Source organism: Adiantum capillus-veneris, chromosome 11, assembly GCF_014529385.1.
Source record: "Adiantum capillus-veneris isolate H3 chromosome 11, ASM1452938v2, whole genome shotgun sequence".
Taxonomy (NCBI): Eukaryota; Viridiplantae; Streptophyta; class Polypodiopsida; order Polypodiales; family Pteridaceae; genus Adiantum; species Adiantum capillus-veneris.
Window position 1 is genome coordinate 12,227,821 of NC_140941.1, and position 23,628 is coordinate 12,251,448.

Genomic DNA, 23,628 nt, shown 5'->3' on the forward strand with positions numbered 1-23,628 from the left:
CTCTTTTAAAGATGTGTTTGCCCGGTCTTACCACGATTTAGAAGGAATCCCAGCAGAGCTAGGAGTCCACACAATTCCTCTGGTTGAGGGGGCTAAGCCGGTCAGAGGACGTGCTTACAAACTGAATCCCAAGTATGGAGAAGCAGTCAAAATCGAGTTGGAAAAAATGCAAGAAGCAGGTATTATTGTACCAGTAGAGCACTCAGAATGGTTGTCTCCTATGGTTATTGCCCCAAAGAAGCAGTCCAACAAAATTCGAGTTTGTGTCGACTATCGGGCTCTGAATAAGGTCAAAATCCCGGATGGATTTCCGACACCTTTTACTGAGAGAGTCCTCGAAGATGTCGCTGGCCATGTACTGTATAGTTTTATGGACGGGTTCAGCGGCTACAATCAGTTAGGAATACATTCTGACGACCAAATCAAAACAGCTTTTGTGACTCCCTGGGGTATTTTCATCTACACTAGAATGTCTTTTGGGCTTAAAAATGCACCGCCTTCTTTCAATGGCATAGTATATCTCATCTTTTGTCCTCTGCTTACTGATCACCTTCGCATATTCATGGATGACTTTTCCACCTTCTCGGGTGCTCAATGTTCGACCCCAGTAGAAAATCTAAAAGGGCATCTTGCTCAGCTCTCTGCAGTCTTCCTCAGGTGCAGAGAGGCACGTTTGAAGCTCAATCTGAACAAATGTCATTTTTTGGTCACAGAGGGCACACTGTTGGGCCATGTGGTGTCTGCTCAAGGTTTGGCACCGGACCCAGAGAAGATAGTGGCCATCTTGAAGTTACCTCCTCCCATAAATCCCAAAGGTGTTCAGAGCTTTGTGGGCCACACCGGCTATCATCGCAGGTTTATACGTATGTATGCACAGGTGGCTCAACCATTGACCCGGCTCACCAGTGCTGCTGTTCCCTTTCGGTGGTCAACACCTGAGGCCGAAGCATTTGCATACCTCAAAAAACGTCTCACTGAAGCGCCTATTCTAGTTGCCCCGAATTGGGCCCTACCTTTTCGTGTGCATACAGATGCCAGTCTGCTGGCTGTGGGTGCCGTGCTGACTCAGCCTAGCAAAGAGTTCAACTTGGATCGCCCTGTACATTATGCAAGTCGCCTACTCACTAAAGCAGAGCGAAACTATAGCACCACAGAGAGGGAAGGATTGGCTATAGTGTATGCTCTACACAAATTTCGTCACTATTTGCTAGGGGTCCACTTTACAGTTATCACTGATCACCATGCCTTGCGCTATCTGCTTAATAAGCCACAGGTTGCAGGTCGAGTATGGCGATGGCTCCTCCTATTCCAAGAGTTTGATTTTGAAGTGGTACTCCGTCCTGGTAAGCATCATGTAATGGTTGACCACGTCTCTCGCATTTACACATGCGAAGAAGCTACCGGGATTGCGAATGACTTTTCAGATAGCAGTCTTTTTAAAATAGATACAACACCGGAATGGTGCGGCGAGGTCCTACATTTTCTATCTACTGGGCTGTACCCAGAGAGGGCATCCCCACTGCAAAAGAGGAGATTGTTGTTGAAGTACAGGCCTTTCACTCTGATCGGGGGCCAGCTCTACAAAGCGGGACCAAATGGTGTTCTGAAGCGTTGTGTCTCGCCTCATGAGGTGGAGCATATTCTGGAGGATGCCCACAATTGTCCCACTGGTGGCCATTACCCTGGTCATCACTGCTCAGAAGATACTACAGAGTGGTCTGTGGTGGCCCTACATTTTTAAGGATGCAATAGCATATTCTAAGGTTTGTGATGTGTGCCAGAGATGTGGGCCGAAGCCGAGTAAGCAATCCAATCGTCCTTTGTAGGTCTCGATGGCGTGGCTACCTGTTGAGAGACGGGGTTTGGACTTTGTGGGACCAATATATCCCTCGGCTCAACCGGGTAATCGCAAATATCTGCTAGTGGCTACAGACTATGCAACAAAGTGGGCAGAGGTACTAGCGACAGTAGATTGCACCGGCAATACAGTGGCCAAATTTTTATATGAAAATATTTTATGCAGATTTGGATGTCCCTTAGAGATCACCAGTGATAGAGGCAGTCATTTTGTCAATGACATGATCTCAAATTTGCTGGCCAATTACAAGATTTTTCATCGCAAGTCGTGCTCTTATTACCCTAGAGCCAATGGACAGGCCGAGAGCACCAACAAGGTTCTGATCGCTCTACTGAGGAAAGCATGTCATCTCCATCCAGCATCGTGGGCTCAGGCTGTGCACGGCACTCTTTGGGCATACCGCACATCTTTCAAAGGAACAACGAATCAAACGCCTTTTCAACTCGCTTTCGGTTTGGAAGCCATAGCTCCATTTGAGTTCAACTCCGGTTCCCCTAGGGTGGGCAGTCTGCGTGTATGTTGGGGCATGGAATCTGTCTCTATCTCTCGTCTCACCTTATTGGATGAAAGCCGACTTTTAGCTTCTCGTGCTCTGCAAGCGGAACAACTTCGTCGCAAAGCGTGGCATGATCGCCACCTCAGAAAGCCAAAAATAACGCAAGGCACATTGGTGCTACTCTATCAAGCAAAATATTTGAAAAAAGCAAAGAAGCTGGTTCCAGCTTGGCAAGGGCCCTTTAGAGTACAGGAGGTTTTTCCACAGAGGGCTGTCTAGTTAGTCACTTTGGAAGGCGTCCCTTTGCCACTGGTAAATGGCTCCAGAATCAAGTGCTATTACTCCTTTGAGTAAAGGGTATGCAACTTTCCGCCATCTGTAGGTTCTATGGCCCATCTCTCTCCTCCCCTTGAGCTTTCCACCAGAATAGATGTTCTGTTACTGTCTCAGTTTTTGCTATGTTTGTAAGTTTCCACCTTTCCTCTAAGATATCTTTTCTCCACTAAGTCCTCCTGGTAATTGGGTATTATCGGAACTTCAACAGTTCAGTCACTCCTCTAATTGTTTCTATCCTAAGTGTTATTTGCAGTTAAGTAGCAAGGTCCTTCCAAACTGCTATCAGTCAAGCTTCTAGTCAGAGTGTTTTTTGTTCAGTTTGAAAAAGTGGAATCTGCTTGGGGATTCTGCTTAGACGACGATTGAGGCTGTCTATATAAAGAATATGGCAGAGTTTATGTCAAAGAACTTTTTGATTCCAATACCAGCAAAAAAACCTTTGGTGCAAATAAACTTTCAGCTTTGCTGCAGAAAGAAAGAAAGGGGGAAAGTACTCTTTGGTGCTCCAAAGCTGGCTACTAATAATCATTGCAAGCCTTAATACCCTTCTTTATCTGAGTCCTCTCTTCGTACCTGCTCAAAATTATCCTATCTTTGTATCTGCTAGCACTTTGCTACTGTTGTGCTCACTCTCATTAGGCCTTAATAAACCCTAGTCTCCCAACCCCTCGCACCTACCTACCCTACTGCCTCCTACCCTTACCCTCCCCTCTCGCCCCTATCCTCTCCCACACCCCCTCTCGCCCCTACCCACCCCCTCTCGCCCCTATCCTAAAACTCGCCCCCTACCCTCTCCTACACCTCCTCTCGCCCCTATCCCCCCTCTTGTCCCTATCCTCACCTCTCGCCCCCTACCCTCTCCTATCCTCCCCTCTCGCCCCTATCCAAACCTCTCGCCCCCTACCCTCTCCCACACCCCCTCTCGCCCCTATTCCCCCCTCGTCCTTATCCTCACCTCTCGCCCCCTACCCTCTCCTCTCCTCCCCTCTCGCCCCCTACCCTCTCCCACACCCCCTCTCGCCCCTATCCTCCCCTCTCGCCCCTACCCTCTCCCACACCCCCTCTCGCCCCTATCCTCCCCTCACCCCTACCCTCTCCCAGCACCCTCTCGCCCTAACCGCCCACTTTCGCCTGGTTCGAATTTACCCTACCTTAAATTACTCGCCCAGCCTAACGATTTAGCAGAAGAAATCTAACTTGTCTGCATCCTACTACTTTTCCATTGGCTACTCAGCGGCTTTGTTTGTCATCCTCTGTTTGTCATCAGACCTCACCATGGCAGGGGTAGCAAGAAGGAAGTAGCAAGAAAAAGGTAGAGATGAAGAGGAGAAAAGCTCGGGTTGAACAATCAGAGAGCGAAGCAGAGGAAGTATCTCCAAGCGGCAGCAGCCATGACATAGATGACTTTACCTCCAGTGACCCAAGTGATGAAAGCTACAAAGCAGACTCAGCAGCATCTGAGGATTCAGATGTAAATTCAGAGTCAGGTGCTTCCAGTGATCCAGAGGAACAATCAAAGGTGGCTCAGAAAAAAGAAAAGCCGCAAATTATCACTCATGAAATCAAGAGGCCTGCTTCTTCAAAAAATCGCACAGCATTTTCATTACATTTTCATATGCAGCAACCTCGACCATCTCTCAGTGAGGTGCTTTCGACTGCTCAACTACGGACTCTAGGTCTCACAGAATTGGCTGATGCAAATTTACCTGATACTATTCCAGTAGAACTGATACATCAACTGCTGAAAAACTTTCCAAAGGTCCGGGGCCACAAGCTAACAGCTACAAGGCTTGGCCATGCCATGGGTATGACCAACTTTCCAGCTATGAAGTCTACTACTCGCACTTTCTCTTTGTTGTCCAAGGACGCGACAATTCAAGCATGTAAAGAGCTATTGAGCTCGGATCACCCAAATTATGAGCGAAACAGACGGCTTCTCGCAATCTTCAGGTATTACTTTCTGGCTCGGGATGCCAAAGAAGACAAGGTACAAACAAATATTCTCACTACATTCTCCCACTGCGACGGGCTATACTGTTTAATCCACACTATCCCATGTGGATTCCACCAAATTCTCTTCAGCTCTCTGCAGTCTTGGGCTAAAAGATTTCGGGCCCAAGTGCAGTCTGTGCAGTTAACTTTTAGATGTTTTGCGGCGCCTCTCTTGGCATGGATCATAAACATACCTATCAACATAAATGAAGTGGATGAGGAACCGGGAACCTCGAAAGGGAAAAGGAAACCCGTGAGCATGCAAGTAGACTCCACAGTCACCAAGAAAAAGAAGATCAAGGCGAAAGTGATGAAGGATAGAGTGAACTCTCTACTCTCCTTGCCAGTTTCTGAGAGACAGCAGACTAGGGTACATCTTCAGCGTCATATGTCTACTGCTACACCTGGTTCTGCTGTGCCGACACCAGTGTCTACTGCCGCTCCTCAGGACAGGATGGTCACTTCACCCATACAGGATCCTCTTCCTTCTTCTCCCATCTTCACTCATACACCGGTCAACATATCACTCGCTGCACCTACAACAACAATCTGTGAAGCACCTTCTACACCGAGTGTCCCTACTTCTAGCTCGCTGGTTGTGCCACCATCTGCACCTACTTTTAGCTCGCCGGCAATGCCACATGTGCGCCCTCCAGCATCACATCCATCTCAGGGATCTTCAGGTAGGACCGACTCCACTTCTCTGTTTCAGCTTTCAGAGAAGTTGCTTCAGGACTCGAGAGCTGCTATTGCCACCATCGAGCTAGGCGTGGAGCAGCTAGCTGCAACCCACCAGCATCACTCCGCCACATACGCAGCTATGGAGGGATCCCTGCGAGTTGCCGAGAGTGCCATCTCTGATCGAGATGCAACGATTTTTGCACTGCAGCAGGCATTGAAGATAAAGTCGAGAATTATTGATGACCTCAAAGCACAGGTGCAAGGATTTCAAGAAATGCTTATGTATGATAACAGGCCTACCCAGGCTACTGTGGGATATGGATGGACTAGGCCAGGGATACAGGTCCAGAGTCCAGCCACCTTTGCAGCGCCAGCAAGTCACTCTCAGCCCTCTCAACAGTTCATGGAACACTACCCAGCAGGTTCCTCTCAACCCTCTGAGTAGTTCATGGGACACTACCCACAGCCCCAGGTCCAGTACTTCACTCAGCAAGAGTCTCAGATCCAGATGCCACACATGCAGAGCCAGAGTGTTCCTTGCTGTGACGGTGTTACTGGTGCACACCGCCATGGTTGCGTTACCAGGCGTCCGGAGTTCACTTCAAGGCAGGTACTCCCATCCGCTGTGCAGCAGATGGCTGCTACAACCACAGGAAATCAAGGTATGCAAAGCACAGGACAGCAACCGCATGGTTACACTATTGATCTGATGGCTCCTCCCGATCCGGAAGCTCTAGAGCAGCAGTGGGGACGACCCTTTCCCTTGGGTGACAGGACTGTGCTCTTACCTCATCTTTCATGGTACATATAGTTACTTTTGCAGTTTCATTCAGTTTTGGCTCACCGAGACGGTGACCTGGCGGGCAACCTGTAGCCTGCTACAGTGTCACTTCACAGGACAGGCAGTTGGACAGTTAGCTACAGTTGGTCTGGTTCACACTGGACGGACCCTTTGGCTGGGAGTGACACGTGGCAGGGTACCTACGGTGGTCTAGTGGACGTCGTGGCCAGGTCACCACCACCACTCAGTTTGGAGATAGACTTAGCTGGCTGGACATTTATGGGCCGTTGGTGGCTCCTATGGTTGTACATATCAGTAGTCGTTTTGGGACAGTTCCATCTTATCTTGCACGTAGTCGTCTAGAGAGTCTTACACAGAGCACTGCTACACCATCCATGCACATCTGAGCCTCGACACCCTATTTTGTACCTGTGAGTCTTGGGCTGGAGCTGAGTGTGCTGCCACTCCAGAGTCTGTACATGGTCCTTTGAGTTAGTCGAGTCCACATGTTCTGGTCTACTGTTGTGTCTCTGTTATTATCCATTGTTTCTTGTATTTCATTCTGTTGAGAGAGTTTCTGTTTGTTGAGTGAGATTGTCACGCACATTGCACTGGGGGACACCCACACTGTAGAGAGCACGACACATTATCCGCGCTACAGACGTGGATTGGGAATGGTAGAGCTGAACACCGGCACAGTAGAACGAGGGGTGGAAGCAGAAGAAAAGCATCGTGGAATGTGTCACCCTAGTCTGGCTCTCTGAGAATGGCAAAGGAAGTAGTGACTCCGCCGTGTCTTTCACCACTTTGGCCATGTTCTTCTTCTTCTTTTGTGGTTGATCTGCAACACTTCCTAGAGTTTTTGTTTTTGTTTTTAAAGTCAACCGTCGCTTATCCTCATCCACTTATATAGGACTGACATGGATGTTGATGACCCAGGCCAACATGGGGGTGAAAAAACATTGGAAGCTCGACTGAGTGGACTGCACCTGGGCTCTAAATATCTTTGCCCTCGATTGCACTGATGTATACAGGATCTGATGAAACCCATAAGGTATAGTGTTTTGCAGGCCGTAGAGGCCATCACAGTGTGGTAAAGTAGTGGGGACATCACTTCTTCCTGCTAGGTCTTTGGCATCCCCAACCAGAAAGCAATATTTGAAGAGTGTCGAAAGAGCTTTGTTCCTCGTGTGGTGGGGGTGATTAGGCTGAAACAAATCTTGACATTCCTAGATTGTAGCATCTTTATAGAGCTGAGAGTATGTACGTGTAGCCGGCTTCAAAGATGGGAAGCTTGTCAACCCCAGCGTATGTCCAATCTGTGTTGCAGTAAGAGTGTGACCTCGTACCTTTGGAAAAAGGTTTAAAAACTCGTGAAACATATCTACAGGGACATCAGCCTGTAAATTTGTATCAGCCAACGTTGAACCCAATTTTTGCAGCTGATTGCGGGAGAGTACATCGCAAAGAGATGGATTAGGGGGTTGCAAGTGAAAATTTAGGGAGCTTGGCTTTTGGTTTTTGCAGGCCTGCAGATCCTATGGCTTAATAATTAATAATTGCTCTTCTTTGTACCTTTGGTGGGTGCTGGAGCTGCTTGATCCTGAGCTCAAATCCGAATCCAAATCTTGTGCAGACGCCCTGTAACTTTCGACACTAGGAGCACTCGAGGTCATGTCTGTAGTAACGCCATGGCTACTATTAGCGGATTCATCATCTCCAGAACTAATATGCTCTTCAGCAAAATTTGTATCAGCCAACGTTGAACCCAATTTTTGCAGCTGATTGCGGGAGAGTACATCGCGAAGAGATGGATTAGGGGGTTGCAAGTGAAAATTTAGGGAGCTTGGCTTTTGGTTTTTGCAGGCCTGCAGATCCTATGGCTTAATAATTAATAATTGCTCTTCTTTGTACCTTTGGTGGGTGCTGGAGCTGCTTGATCCTGAGCTCAAATCCGAATCCAAATCTTGTGCAGACGCCCTGTAACTTTCGACACTAGGAGCACTCGAGGTCATGTCTGTAGTAACGCCATGGCTACTATTAGCGGATTCATCATCTCCAGAACTAATATGCTCTTCAGCAAGGGCAGGCCTCTTTCTCTAAGCTTCCCTCTGCGATTGCATGCTGCTCCTTGCCATGTGGACATGGACCCACTGACCCATTGCAGACTGCAAACTATAGTATCCTTACACACTGTAAACTCACTGGTAGATTGATGTACAGTAGACTGCATAATAATAGGGAGGTGCGCACAAGACCACAAAAGCTTACATACAACACACTCAGATGCTGTCAACAGCCCACATTAGCATACATGGAGAGCTTTGCAAATTGTGTAGGCCTGCTGTAACCTGCTAAGGGAGAACGCATAAGAATGCTGTATAGAACCTACCCAAGGATGGCGTGGTAAGCCGGAGGGGGGTGGGTAGGGACGAGAGAGAGAGCGGGTGGGTAGGGCCAAGGGGTGTGTGCCAAAAATGAGAACACCTGTAGCAAGAAATGTCTGTCGTGCTCTCCATTATGGGTGATTGTCATTGCAATATGTGTGGAACCTCACTCCAACAGAAAGAAAACACACTAGAGCAATGGAATGAGCAACTCAAAGACACAACAATAGACTCAAAACTCAATGGAGCTCGACTAACTCATGGAACCAATACAGACTCTAGCTAGCAATACACTCAGCTCCAAGCCCAGGACTTACAAGTACAATGGGGGTGTCAAGGCTCCGGTGTGCAGGAAGGGTGTAGATGTGCGGCGCTGGACACAAGACACATGACTCAAGACGCTAGACCATAGAAAGTAGATGCAACATACGACGAATAGAACCAACTGTACATACAATCATAAAGAGCCACCAATGGCTAGCAAAATATCCCTGATAGTCCAGCTACGTCTATCTCCAAACTATAGTGGAGGTGATCTAGCCACGGTGTCCACTAGACTACCACCCGTGCCATTGTGTCTCTGCCACGTGTCACTCTCCCCAGGGCAAGAGTCTGTTCAGTGTGAACCCAAGACCAATTGTAACTGCTTGTCTTGTGCAAGTGACTATAGCCCTGCTATGGAAAGCTAGATCTATCTCTAAGCCCAGCTTGACTGTGGAAGCTGTTCCTTTGCTTGTAATAGCCAGACACTTTCAAAAGGAAAGAATAGGAGTAGACGTCCCAGAGGAACCTACTCAAGCACCTTCCTTTCCCACAAGCAAGCTATTCTCACCTTCTTCACTTCCATCAGAGTATGGATCTTCAGACGACGCTGTTGATCAGGATCAAGCTGATGCAGAGGATGCCTCAAAAGAATCTTCCCAAGGTGATTAAGAAGTCAGCTCACAATCCTCAGATGATAGTGATACCAGAGACAAGGACTATCAGGCATTTGGGCTAGAGGAAGAAGAAGGTTTTGGAGTAGGAGAAGACACGGCAGTTGCCACCGCCATCCTTCGCCAACGACAAGCTGTTTGTCACCCCTGTCATGGCGATCACAACCAGCATGCTTTTTGTGCCCTATAAGGCTCCCTCAGGACCAGCTACTAATCACCATGGGAATTTCTTTATCCATTTCTATCATCACCGTCCAATGACTTCCCTATCTCAGGTGTTCTCCTTTGAGAAAATTAGTTTTTCTGGATTACCTGGGTTGGCAGCTAAACAGTTTCCATCTCTACCGAACACTCACCTCGGTGCCTAGTTCTTTAACCACTTTCCAGCTTTGCAGACAGGATATATGACTCCAAATGTGCTTGCAAAAGCTATAGGGATGTCTAGTTCTTTGACGGCTAGTACTGCCGGTACATGCACCTCTTTGTTTTTGAAGAAGTCCAAGACCGAAACAGTAGCTGCATGTGTCATGTTTCTCTCTCCTGATCACCCAGATTACAATTGGCACGCTAATCTGTACTTTTTTTTGGGGGGCTGCAGGTCCTAGCCCACCAATGTCTCTCGAAATTTGGAATGCTCTGTATTGTTTACACCACAATATAAAACACCTGTTTCACACTCTTCTTTATAGCACTCTGTAGGAAAAGAGCAAGAGATTCCGCACTCAATTTAAGGACAACTGTTTGCGGTTCTGTTGTCACTCATCCTAGCTTCTCTCATGACTGCTGACACTTCCCTGAGCCGAAGCATCGACAGTAAAAGAGCTCCCCCTATAGTCCCAACTTCCAAAACATCACAAAGCACCCCAAGGTGGTTGAGGATCCCTTGGAGGTCCTTCAGCACCTACCCTCTTCACATAAACCTTATGGGTCTCAAGCCCGTTTGGAACAAGCTCAGAATATAGTAGCAAAAGTAACTCAAAAAAAGGAAGCTATTGCTCACGCTCCAACCCAGCTAATTATGACGAGCTATAGGCTTTGGATGTTGAGGGAGTTGAGTTCACCATTCTGACATGACCAGTTCACATCCACATCCCATCCATTCTCTTAAAATGAGGCGTCCTAAACCATCAATCTGGCATACAACTAAGAGGGCAACACAATCCTTCAAACCTATAGTGTCTTCACACCCATCATAGGTGCAACAGGAACAAGGAGGATTTTTGTAGCCTGCTACAGTGTCACTTCACAGGATAGGCAGTTGGACAGTTAGCTACAGCTGGTCTAGTTCACACTGGACGGACCCTTTGGGCTGGGAGTGCCACGTGGCAGGGTACCTACGGTGGTCTGGTGGACATCGTGGCCAGGTCACCACCACCACTCAGTTTGGAGATAGACTTAGCTGGCTGGACATTTATGGGCCGTTGGTGGCTCTTATGGTTGTACATATCAGTAGTCGTTTTGGGGCAGTTCTATCTGATCTTGCACTTAGTCGTCTAGAGAGAGTCTTACACAGAGCACTGCTTCACCATCCCTGCACATCTGAGCCTCGACACCCCATTTGTACCTGTGAGTCCTGGGCTGGAGCTAAGTGTGCTGCCACACCTGAGACTGTACATGGTTCCGTGAGCTAGTTGAGTCCATATGTTCTGGTCCACTGCTGTGTCTCTCTGTTGTTATCCATTGTTTCGGTGTTTCATTTGTTTGAGAGAGTTTCCATTTGTTGAGTGAGATTGTCACGCACATTGCACTGAGGGGCACCCACACTGTAGAGAGCACGACACATTATTCGCGCTACAATTTTCACTTCCATGGATTGAAATTACGAACTTAGGTGGGGATATTCATTTGGGTCAGCATCTGATCAAAGGGAAAGGGAGAAGACAAGTAAAATACAGAAAGGCAAAGACCACATCGACACCATTAGATCTCATCTAACTCTTCTCGACAGTTCCGAGCTGCCATAAGGAAGGCCCGCCAAGTGAGACACTTATACAAAGCGGGGCTTACCATGTTCAAAGCAGTTTGTTCCAGTAGCAAAAGATGTTTTACCAACTTATAAAGTCTGGCCGAGTGGCCTACTTTTAAAGAAGAGTTCCCACCAAGTTCTGACCAATGGAATAGATCCCGACCGAGGGGCCTAAAACCTAGAAGAAGAAGAAGGAACAGAAGGAATCCCCGACCAACTCACAGATCAGCGGCCGAGGGGCCTAAAAACACTAAAAGTCAAAGAAAATTTGTTTAAAGCGCCCGAAAGTGGCCGAAACGAAGTCAGACAAGTTTATAACCTCAAAATATGATGACGTGGTACCTGTACGGACATCCCAAAATTTGCAGCAAATTTTCAAAAAATCCCAAAATTTTAGGAAAGGGTTTTTTTGGGGTCAACTTTTCATCTTTGATGCTTTTAGGCTTTGGGCCTTTAAATATGAGCCTTGGGAGCCCTCTCTGGCACTCTTCAGCGTGCAGATTGCAGAGGAGGTTGCTCTCCAGCTGTTGTACTTTGCAAATCAACAATTATAAAGAAATAGCGAAAGGGGCGAGTGCTCTCTTGGGGTGGAATTTCGCCACTCCCCGTCTCGTGTCCTGCATCTCTTTCAGTTCAGTTGTTATTTGAAGTGCTTAAAGTTGTTCAGTCTATTCTTTTCCGTTGGCACGTGGTGCCCGTTCCTGTGACAAGAATCTACCCATAGAGTGATAGAGTGTTGATGTATAAGTCCATTCCATTATGTATATAATTTCACATGTATTTATGATCTTTCCAATGTTTGCTTACCTGGTGAGCAGATTAGTAGCAGGGAATCTCTAGCCAGCTACAGGGTGATCACTAGTTCTATTCGTACATAGTCATTTAGTCACGAGTCACCGAGTTAGGTAGCCTCGGCCTTTGGGGTATTGCTTGTCCTCGGAGTACTCCTGTCCTCTCAACTTGGGGTACTACTCACCCTTGGATACTACTCGTATTTGGGTACTGCTGGTCCCAGTGTCTACTAGTCGATAGTTAACACTCACTGCACTTAGTCATTGCACGTCAGCCTGTGCACCCTATTGTACCTACGTCTAAGTCTTGGTCTAGAGCTGAGTGTTACCAGCCAGTCAGTTGTGGTCTTGGTCTTTTGAAAATTGAAGTATAGAGTGTGTTCTTCCATTTTCCAATGTTCTTTTCTCAAGTTCACCATTTTCATTAATTGTCTAATGTGTGGTGTACCTTGAACCCATGTCTTATAGTGCACCTTGTGAGTGAGTGAGGCTTTGGCATAGTGAAAGAGGTGACCTTCACCACAGAGAGCACAATACTCACTTTTTGTGCTACAATTGTCACTCTCGTATTTGTGGCTCTTTTTGTTGTGATTGAGACTTCAGCACACTGCACAGAGAAGACCACAGCACTAGAGAGCACATGATGTATTTCCTCTCAGTGTGATAATTGAAGGGTAGAACCCTGAAGGCATCACATTTTCGTTTTCACCTTAGGGCACAAAGGATTCGGAGCCTCCTGTCAGGACCAATATGTCTCGGTGATTGGCTTGGCTGTGAAAATGGAATTAAGGTAATTATAATATGAGCCATTTGCAAGTGTTTTTTTTGGGGGGCCCAGCACGGGAGTATGTGTTGGCCAGTGAGGATGCAGAAAGCTTCATTCATCCTATGAACTTTGCTGAGCCAACAAGAAACCATGATAGGCAAATTCAGATCGCTTTTCCTTGATTTATTTGATATCTCAAAGAGTCTTGGGGTGTCATCCCTGTATGAAACCAAGAATAGCATGTGATGCTCAGTCTCTCTGCTGGATGGAACCATGCTTAACAAAGACATAGCAGCAACACGTTTCACTAGAAGCAACCAGATACAATTCAAGAAACTAACCTGGCTCCTTCAGGATCCCCATATGAATATCCTTTGCATTGAAATAACAATAACCACTGCTCTACAGTTCACTAATGTCTCATAATCGTACAGTTTACTTATGCAGAGGTAGCAAAAGGTACTGTGCTGCCACTATGTCACAGGAAGTGTCAGCTAGTCACACCTATGGCCATTGCTCATGGAGCTGCCTTTGATAAACATACTGTGTGCATCTCACTCTAGTGATCAGGAAAAATATTAGAAGATTGAGACTAAATGATCATCAAGTTGTCAATCAAGTCAGTGCTTGTTGCAATGCCTTCTCATTCAGGCTTCTCTATACATGTGCAGTTTGCGCAGCAGCTGAAGGCCATGCTTGGAGTGAATTTTATAACTTGCTCAGACTGCTTTTCCAAAGACAACAGCAAGAAATCATTTTTAGAGAAATTCATAGTACCTATCTATACAGCCATAAGCAAGGTAAACAAGTAATCTTGTTTTTCCAGTATTTACTTTGTTGGTTTGTGCGAGAAATTATTTGTATGTAGCAAATTATAATTATTTTGGACCCTGTGCTGTTGCTGGACCTTCTGGTTTATTTGTAAAGGCTTATGTTTCACTTGGTAGTGTTGCTGAAGCTTTCTCTATGTTTGGCTAATGGCACCACTTCATTAAATAGGCGTTGTACAAATCCCAACAGAAGCTAGGTTGCATGAAACATTTCTGATTGGCAAACGATTATGTGTAAGAAAATGCCAGACCACGTTGCTGAAAAATGTCTAGGGTAGGCTTTTATTTAGAAAGAACGCATATATCCAAATAATCCAATCGTCTGAGGATGATTTTGTTATTTAAATAAATGCACGTGTTACAAAATAGTTTAATTCGCACATAGAAGTTTGCAAGGGATAACGTTTAACTTTGTAATCTACATTATAGAACATATATCCCCACAACACAGATCCAAAGTTTTCATATGCTAAGGCCCTACATAAGTGTCCCACTATTTGTTTTTCAGTTTCATCATTATTTTCTAAATCATAGAAGTTGAAATATGATGAGTGATTGCTTGAATTGTTGCTAAAGGACTACGTGGCAAGTTGCACAAGATTGGCAGCTTAGCTAATTTGCATTAAAAGTGTCTAGGATACAGCTGATGCTAGTTCATGACAAAGCTGGTTCTTCATTTTTTTTAATGTTCTTAAAGGAGGCTGAAAAAGGAAAAAATCAGAAGGCACACTCAAAATGGAGAAATTATGATGACTTTAATGAGTTTTTCTGGTAATTCTCAAAAATCTACTTTGATTTTAACGTTGTAGGGAATATCTTGAGATTTTTGTTTGACATTTACGTTGTTGTAGGTTAGAATCATGTTTTGGTAAAATGAAAGGGTGGCCCATGGTAGACGAGACATCATCTTCATTTTTTAATGATGACACTGTAAGTATAGTACCTGAACATTGATTGTTTTCATTTTAAAAATGGTAATGGAAATTTTTTTGTAACCTTGATTGGCCTTATTGTTCAAAAAAGAGAGAAATTAGCTTGAAGTTAGGGGTACAATGAGTTGTTTGTTCAAAATACCTTTTCCATGTTCAAGGATGATGTAGAAGATTTCCTCACTATATTTTTTTGGGAAACTTGTACGCTGTATTGATGCTGGCATGGTCTATGCCATAGCCATGGAGGAGGTAATGAGCTCATGGTCACTAACCAACTATAGAGGGAAATATGTATGTGGACAACACCTCATAGACTAGGGTCGCCTTCATGTCTCCCACTAGCACGACCCCCTTTCTGTACTCCTCTTAAAATCTCTTATCCAATGTTTCCACCTCGCAATTTGGTGTGTGGTCTTGATGTCCAAAACCATTGAGAGTCCATGCATGCCATTGCAATTTACACAACATAGTGACAACCCAAGTGCTAACACCCCAAACCAACCCCACCCCCCCCAAAAAAAAAAAAAAAAATTTGATAAAAAAATAAATCACAAACCGATGACGTGGCATGCCCAAACTTGAAGATGTTTGGCCGAGAGGACATTTGGGAGTTAGAGTTGAAAACCACACCCCACACAAACTTATAGATTTTGGCCAAGTGGCCCAATGGGGGTTTGGGTTAAAAACCTAACCCTACCAACTTACCAGAATCCAGTGGAGGAGCCTAGACCCTTAAAAATAAAGCTGGGGCACAACTTGCTTAAAAGAGGATGACATGGCGGCATTGTATGGACTGGCCTACAATTTGCAACGGCTGTTGACGTGGCAATATGAACAGTCCGCCTTTTCCGAAAGCAGCCCAGAGGGCGCAAGCTTTTGGGACCTAGCGCTTTTTGAACAAGAGCTTTTCATTGTATGCTTTGGCTATACGCCTTTAAATACAGAGCGAGGGCCTCACTCTTGGCAGATTAGCTTGGGAGCATTGCCAAAGAGAGGACCCTCGGACATTGTACCTATGTGAAGCAATAAAAAAGAAACACCATAAGGGGCCAATCTTTGCGACGAGTGCATCTTGGCTCCAAACTCCGCTGCGCCATGTCGATCTCCCCCCCCCCCCCCCCCCCACTTCTATCAAAGTTATTCAGTTTTTTGCAGTTTTCGCACGTGTGTTGTGGTAGATCTTTGCCTTGGAGTGTCCAAGGTTATCATAGTGGTATCAGAGCTTAGACAATTCTTCTACTACGAAGGATCCGATCCCTTTTCCTGTGGCACACATGGATTCAGGCAGCGACTCCCGCCGAGTGAGTTCGACAGGATGGAGTTTCAACGTTAACTGCAGGTTGACACATGTGCTAACCAGATGCTCAAGTACTGCAAGGATCCACAACATGCAAGGTTTTTGAAGAATCACCCACTTGACGATATCCATTCATGATGGCGTGCTGCCATCCTGTCACCTCTCAAGTCGGCCATGAGACAGAAAGCAAAGCTGGGTGCATACAAGCAAAAGCTGTACTCACAAGATAAATTTGACAATGCTATTGAGCAACATGCCAATAAACTGATGAAGACTACGAAGAGCTTTTGAAAGAGGAGTCAACCAGCAGACTATCCTGGCTATTTGGGTCGGAAATCTGCTTGCAAGGCAACTAGCAAATCCAAGAAGCATGTCCGCTTTGAGAATGATCCCAGTTCATCATCGCCTTCTCATAGCTTGGAGAGGTTCTCTTCCTCTGACTCCTGTGACGAGGAGGACAAGAAGCATCGGAAGCGGAGAAAGGCTCAGAAGAGCAAGACGAGCAAGAAGCCAAGAGGAAAACAAAGAAGATCAGATCCCACAAGAAATCTCGGAAGCATCGGAAGCATTTTGACAGTTCTCAAGAGGACACCTCGTCCTCTGACAATTCTGACTCAGACGAGTACATGTATGAAAAGAAGAGAAGACTTGGTACCATTTGAACCAATATGACCATCTCAAGAAGCAGGGCATGTCATTTAGGCCCCCTCACTACACTTATAAGTCGGTGGGTACTAGGAATTAACTCTGAAGAGGCAAACTGGTCACATGGCGGCTCTGCAGCAATTTGCCAAAAGCACAGCTAGAGGGGGCGCCCATTTCCAGAGAAGGCTGATTTTTACTCCACAAGTGCTTTACAGTGTGTGGGTGAGTAGTGGGTGCAAGTGATCACAACTTTATTAAAAAGCTTGCCTTCTCCGTTGTCTCATGCAACGCGATGACTTGCTCTCGCGTATCTCTCTCTCCCCTTTGGCACATATAGTAATGCCCCATTAGATGGGCTACTCAGTTGACCATGTACAGTTCTGAGGGTTTATGGGCGTTTGCCAAGGCAATAGCCTTTCGAACAGGAACCAAATTAGCTAATTGCTAATCCCCCACAGGTACGCACAATTCCATCGCGAGGGATTACGAAATCAAAGAGTTTTCTTGGGTGAAAACTCGTCCGAATTGAAGGGGAATTGTTCCATTGCGTGCGGGAGCACCTGAGACACTCGTAGGCGTGCTCGCTCCGCTCGAAACGGTCCAAAACTGAGAATTATAGCTTGCTTTGTTGTTTTGCAGGTTTAGGGTTTTGCACCTAAACTGTAGGGAATTGCTAGGGGAGCCTCTGAAAGGCCTTGGGAGGGCTGTAGGCACCTAACAGTGGCAAAACAAAAAATTACAGCACACTGAAATTGACCTGTGGCTCACCATAAAGCTTCCAGAATGCGGGGGAAAGCGTCCTAGGCGTGTACTTTGACCTACAGGGATTTTGCGTCGTTTTGTGGGCGAGATTGGGTCAAAAACTTGCGATTACAGCCACGGACAGGTCCGCACAACTTGGTGGGAGTTAAGTGAAAGTGATCGGATTGTTTCTTTGCATTAAGAACAAAGAAATACTGAAAGGGGTGCTAGTCTTTGGGGCCAACAGGTGTCTGTGTCTGCTTGGTAGCGCTCTAGCTTCCAGGCCATGTGTATTTGCAGTGTCATTTCCCTTTATACGTTTTTATTTGCAGAGTTTCTCTGTGTCCTAAAGTCTAAAGTAAGGTTTCGGGTGAAGGCCAAAGTCTACCGCCCTACGGGCCGGTTTCATGGTTCCGTTGCCGGGATTGAACCACTTTTTCCTCAAGAAGTGAGCCTCGGTTGGTTTGCGGCGAAGACACAGAGTATAGGAACGCGGGATTACACTATGGCTGACAAAGGGAAAGGCATCATGGAAGAGGGTTCCTCTTCACAGGACAAAGAGGCAATTCCTACAGTGTTTGAGGTTGGCGAGAGTTCACGGCCACGTTTGTTTGTACCTCTTGTTGATGTGAATGCTCCACCAGTGTAGGGCTTTATGAGTGGGCAACTTGAAGATATGTGTTCAGGACTCAGTTGGTTGCCGCTGTGAATGTGTTTTCTCGACTTGTGCAAAACCCAAGGTTTATGGAGTTTTTGCAAGCGCCACCAGTGCCACAACAAACAAGGCAACCCACGCAACGAGTACAGCGCGATGAGGCGTACTTCATGCATCTCAGCAAGATGGGGAGCACTCGCACGTTGCGCAGTCAGGGGCTCTAAGACAGGTTCCTTCCGTCCATGAGCTGGTGGTTAGGGTGCCAATTCCATAGGTTTTGCCAGTTCAGCCTGCCACCTTTCAGAGTCCACATGTTGCATTAAATGGACAGGGAACCAGTTTCCAGGCAATGCATTAGGTTTATCCACCACCCACGGTATATCTTGGGTGTTTCGGAGGTGGATCTGTGTTTCAAAGTATGGCTGGTTATGCGACTGGAAACCAACAATACATGCTAGGAATAGTGTTTGGGGGTATGCAAGGCATGATGCGAAACCCATGTATGGTAATATCGGCATACATCAAGGCTTTTAGAGCAATCAGGGCCAGCTTGGGGTGCCACATGGCAATTTTGGCATGGCTGGTTTTTCTGGACAACAGCCAGATAGGCACTTATGACACGAAAGTCAATAGTTAAGGAATGCGGATGACCCCAATTAAAATGCCCATGTTGCAGACAATTCGCTATGACAATTTGGGGTCATTGGAAAAGCCAAAAGCTTACAAAGAAGGTGGTGCAGCTGTAAAGTTTAGCACTTTCAGAGGCTTTGAGGATAAGGCAAAGGGTCTTACTTTCCTCCAACAGATTGATACAACATATTCAGGAGGGAATTTTACAGAGGCCTCTAAGGTCAGGAAAGTTGCCACTTGTTTGAGAGACAATGCGCTTACATGGTGGACGACATTATCGATGCAAGGACAGGCACCTGCCTCATGGATATACTTCAAGCAAATTTTGCATCTGTGTGGCTGTTAAATGAATTTGAAGCCGACGACATGATAGATTGGCACCAACTCATTGCGGCTGGTTGCAAGAACCTACAGGAGTATAGTCGGAGGTTTTGTAAAGCATTGCTCTCAGTAACCTCCTACATGTTTGTGCCTTTGACAGAGCAGATTGAGAAGTATTGTTGTGGGTTGCCTAAAGGGCTTCGAGATTACTGTACAAAGAATAGAGTGGCTACCCTCACTCAACTTATGGAAGTTTCCAACACTGCTCTTGCCTTGTTGAAGGGAGAGGACAATGGGTTTCCGGGCAACATGAAAGGGGGGCAACAAAAGAAATGTGTTATTGTAGACAAATTCCACCAAGGGCAAAATTTTTTCCCATTGAGTCTTCTAATCAGAAATGTAGGACTTCAATAAATCCAATACAACCGAATTTGCAATCTCAGATTGCCCATCTATCTACGGGTGGAATGATGACGAGAACTACAACCGTGTGGCAATGTTCTCCCAAATAGCCTTCCAAAACAAACTCGTATCTCTGTTAGAGACTATTGTCTCAGGCATGCCATGTAATCTGAAAATCTGTGCAATGAACAGTCGCGCTAAATGATGTGGCTTGATTGTTTTCTTCACTGGCATGAAGTGAGCTTGCTTGCTAAATCTATTGATGACAGTCCAAATGCCATCATGCCCACTCAGTGTCTTCGAGAGATCAAAAATGAAATCCATAGCAATACTTTCCCAGGGACGGGGGGGAATGGGTAAAGGCTGTAACAATCGCTGTGCTTTATGTCTGTCAAACTTGACCGTTTGGCATACCAAGCAACTGCTTACAAAGTCGTCCACATCCTTCTTGAGTCTCGGCCAAAAGAAGTAACACTCCACACCTTTCAAGGTGGTGTCAATGCCGCAGTGACCCGTAAAAGGTGGACAATGATACTCAATCAAAACCTTTTCCCTCAACGGCTGTGTAACACACAACATCGTTTTCTTCATCAAGTAGCCATCCCGTATGGATTATCGCGCTACTACCTCCCCATTCTGTATTTTAGTGAATACATCTAAAAAAATCGGGATCTGTGGCATACTGATCAACCATGTCCTTGAAGCTTGTATGATGAATCGTGGAAATAGCCAAGACTAGCGGCTTCTGAGCAAAGCATCTGCCGCCAAGTTCTTCTGTCCCTGAACATGGACAATCTGGAAGTGAAACTGTGACAAAATGTTAGTCCACCGCATCTACTTTTCTGAAAGTTGCTTCTAGGACAAGAAGTAGCGTAAACTCTGATGATCAGTGAAGACCGTCAAATAGGCTCCGACGAAGTAATGTTGCCACTGAGTAAGAGCATGGATCACTGCCAAGAGCTCTTTCTCATAGATCTGTGCTATCAATTCCGGCCTTGAAAACAATCGGGTTTCATAGGCAATCACATGGACTTCTTGTATTAAGACTGCTGCTAGACTACGACCACAAGCATCACAATATACTTCAATTGACTTCTACAAATCCGGCAAAGTCATTACGAGTCCAGTAGTCAATTTCTCTTTCAGTGTCTGAAAGGCAGTCACCTCTATGGGTCCTCACGAGAAAGGGACTCCTTTTTGTGTCAGAGTGTGCAAAGGGGAAGCTACCTCTGCAAACTTTCAAATGAACCGCCGGTAGTAAGAACATAAACCGAAGAAGCTTCTGACCTTATGAACATTCTTCAAATCGGGCCAATCACGTATAGTCTCAATCTTGGCCGGGTCCATCTGTGCTCCTGCTGCTGAGACGATATGTCCAAAAAAGTGTATCTCCGGCAAGAAAAATTCACTCTTTTTGGCATTAATAACTAACTTGTGATCTCGCAATGCCTGAAAGACCTTCAGCAAATGGTGTCTATGTTTTGCTTCATCCTTTGAGAAGACTATAATTTCATCAAAGAAAGTGCCGACAAATGATCTATACTCTCTGAAAATCCTATCCATCATTCGGTTGAAAATCATTGGAGCATTGGTAGGGCCAAAAGGCATCACCAAAAATTCATACAAACCGAAGCTCGTCCGAAAGGCTGTCTTATAGACATCTCTCGACGCGATTCGGATGTGATGATATCTGCTTTTCAAATCAATCCTGCTGAAACAAGAGGATCCCTGTAGTCGGCCAAGAATATCATCGATCCTTGGAATTGAAAATCTATTCTTGATGATGATTTTATTAATAGCTGCAATCAAAACACATTCTCCAATCCATCTTTCTTTAAAACCAACAACACCGGAGAGCAGTTGGTGAAGTACTCGGCTGGATAAGACCCTTTTCGAGAAGGTCTTTCACTTGGTTCATTATCTCTTCATTGTGGGCTCGGCTAACACGATAACATGGCCGGTTCGGTGGTGTGCTTCCAGGTATCAAATCAATGGTATGATCCTCAGGTCGAGATGGGGGCAACTCGTCTTGCAGGTCCTCAGAGAAGCAATCGGCATGAGTGTGGAGAAAATCTTGGCGTTCTCTATCAAATTCGGACATGTTCATTCTGTGTTCATCATTTAACTCTTTCAAGTAGATTGAGTAAACAAATAGACTGGATTTCATTAATTTGGAAATGGCCGAAGCTGATACGATAGGGACAAACTCGCTCTTTCAGTTTTACATCAAGTACAATTTTTCGGCCCTTTTCGTTCGTCAATGTTGCTTCCTTTGCCTGATAATCGACCACGGCGTTGTTCTTATGGTTCCAAGGGACTCTTAGGACGACGCCACAACCTTCCAAGGGCATTATGTAAAAGTCCTCCTGCCCCAAATACCCCTGACAATGCAGCCGAAGCTTGCCAATGACAGGTTTAATAGCTATGTCCCGTCCGGGTGCCGCTAGAGCTGCCTTTGCTGGTGGTCCCATCCTATCGGGTGTAATCTCGAGCCGCATCGCCAATTCGGGTGAAATGAAGTTGGCCTTGGCTCCTCCATCAAAGAAAATTAGGGCTTCTTGATCTTTCACCTTGCCCCAAGCTTGGCAAAGTTCTGTACTTTCATCAATCAGGCTTGGGTTAGTACCCATGCAATTCGGAACCAGTTCTGCTTTCATCTTGCCTTTTCTGCCATGTTCCTCTGCTGCTGTGTAACTCTCTGACGGGGGGTGAGCAGAAAGGCCGAGGGTAGATCATAGACTAATAACTACCATCACCATCAAGAGCACTATCTTCCTACGTTGTATAGGGGAGAGCAATGGGCTGCAAACCCTAGCTCTTATGTGCAACTTGTTTCCGGCGACCTCCTTTGTCCTTGTGCGACCTCGTGAGCTGCACCACTGCTCTACCTTGCGCGAGCTCGCAACCTGCAGCTTTGCCCTCCTGCTAACGCGCTTGCTGTTGTAGAGATGCAGCCCTTTGTGACTTTCTTTCCCTGCGTTTTTACAGCCCTGCACAACCTGCGTGCATGACCTACTCCCCCTGCGCGCTCGGCAGAGCCCTGTACGACCTTCTCCCCCTACGCGCTCAACAAAGCCCTTGCACGCCCTGCGCGCTCAGGGGAGCCCTGCATGACCTGCGCACTTAAGAAATCCCTAAGAATGAGAGAGATCTGGGAGATTTTTTGGAAAATCTTTGTTTGTTGAGGAACTTGCCGAAGTTTTTGTATATATATATATATATATATATTATATATACATATATATATATATATATGTAGAGAGAGAGAGAGAGAGAGAGAGAGAGAGAGAGAGAGAGAGAGAGAGAGAGAGAGAGAGAGAGAGAGAGAGAGAGAGAGAGAGAGAGAGAGAGAGATGAAATGAAATGAAATGTTATGTTAACGTCTTCAAATGGCCAAAGTGACCTATGAGACCAGAAAGTTACAATGTGGTGTTAACGTCTTCAAAAGGCCAAAATGACCTATGAGACCAATTCGTTACAAACTTATGAATCTAGTACTGTGTCTGAGTACAAAAACAGAAATACTAAAATGAATCTAGAAGTGCTACTAGCTCGAACTGTGTGGGGTATGTGTTATCACTGATACAATAGCTGCCCAATACAAGAGAAAGATACAATGGGTGATGGATCCATCCTCATATGTACTCTGGATGTCGAGATGGTATGGCTCGAATTCCTCTGTTGTAGTCTCCTCGATGCTGTGAAGCTCCTCTCCTAAGTGGAGAGAGAGAAATGAAATGATATATTAACGTCTTCAAAAGGCCAAAATGACCTATGAGACCATCAGATACAAAGTGGTGAATCTAATACAATGTATGAAGTGCAAGTACAAAAAGTACTGAATGTAAAAAATGAAAATTGAAAATGAAGTGTGAAATGTGAAATCTGAAATGTGAAAATGTAGAATAGGCCCTCAATGACAATCTGGGTGTCGTGCTAGGATGCCTCTGATCCTCTGCTGGAGTCTCTGTCGATGGAGTGTGGTCCTGTGTCTCGGTCGTGGTCGTCTCGATCTCCCGAGCTCAGTTGCCCTGTCAATGAGGGTGCCTCTGGTATGAATGCGGGTACAACCCTGTGGTGGTGGTTGGTCTCCGGGCTCCCTCGATCCAAAGAAATCTGTGATCTGTCTCTGTGACTGTCGTACTCCATGTCTCCTCAGCAGACTATCTCAATGTCGGTGTAGCTC

General features: G+C 45.9%; 1 protein-coding gene across 2 annotated transcripts in view; it reads left to right on the forward strand.

Annotated features, from left to right (window-relative positions):
- Window positions 1–23,628, forward strand: part of LOC147446894 (callose synthase 10-like) — a 260,133-nt gene that overhangs the window by 107,370 nt on the left and 129,135 nt on the right. For both annotated transcript variants that reach the window (XM_086522840.1, XM_086522839.1), the window contains exons 10-12: window positions 13,661–13,789; window positions 14,517–14,590; window positions 14,671–14,749. In XM_086522840.1, the coding sequence (XP_086378966.1) occupies window positions 13,661–13,789; window positions 14,517–14,590; window positions 14,671–14,749 (282 nt within the window). The remainder of the gene's footprint in view (window positions 1–13,660; window positions 13,790–14,516; window positions 14,591–14,670; window positions 14,750–23,628) is intronic.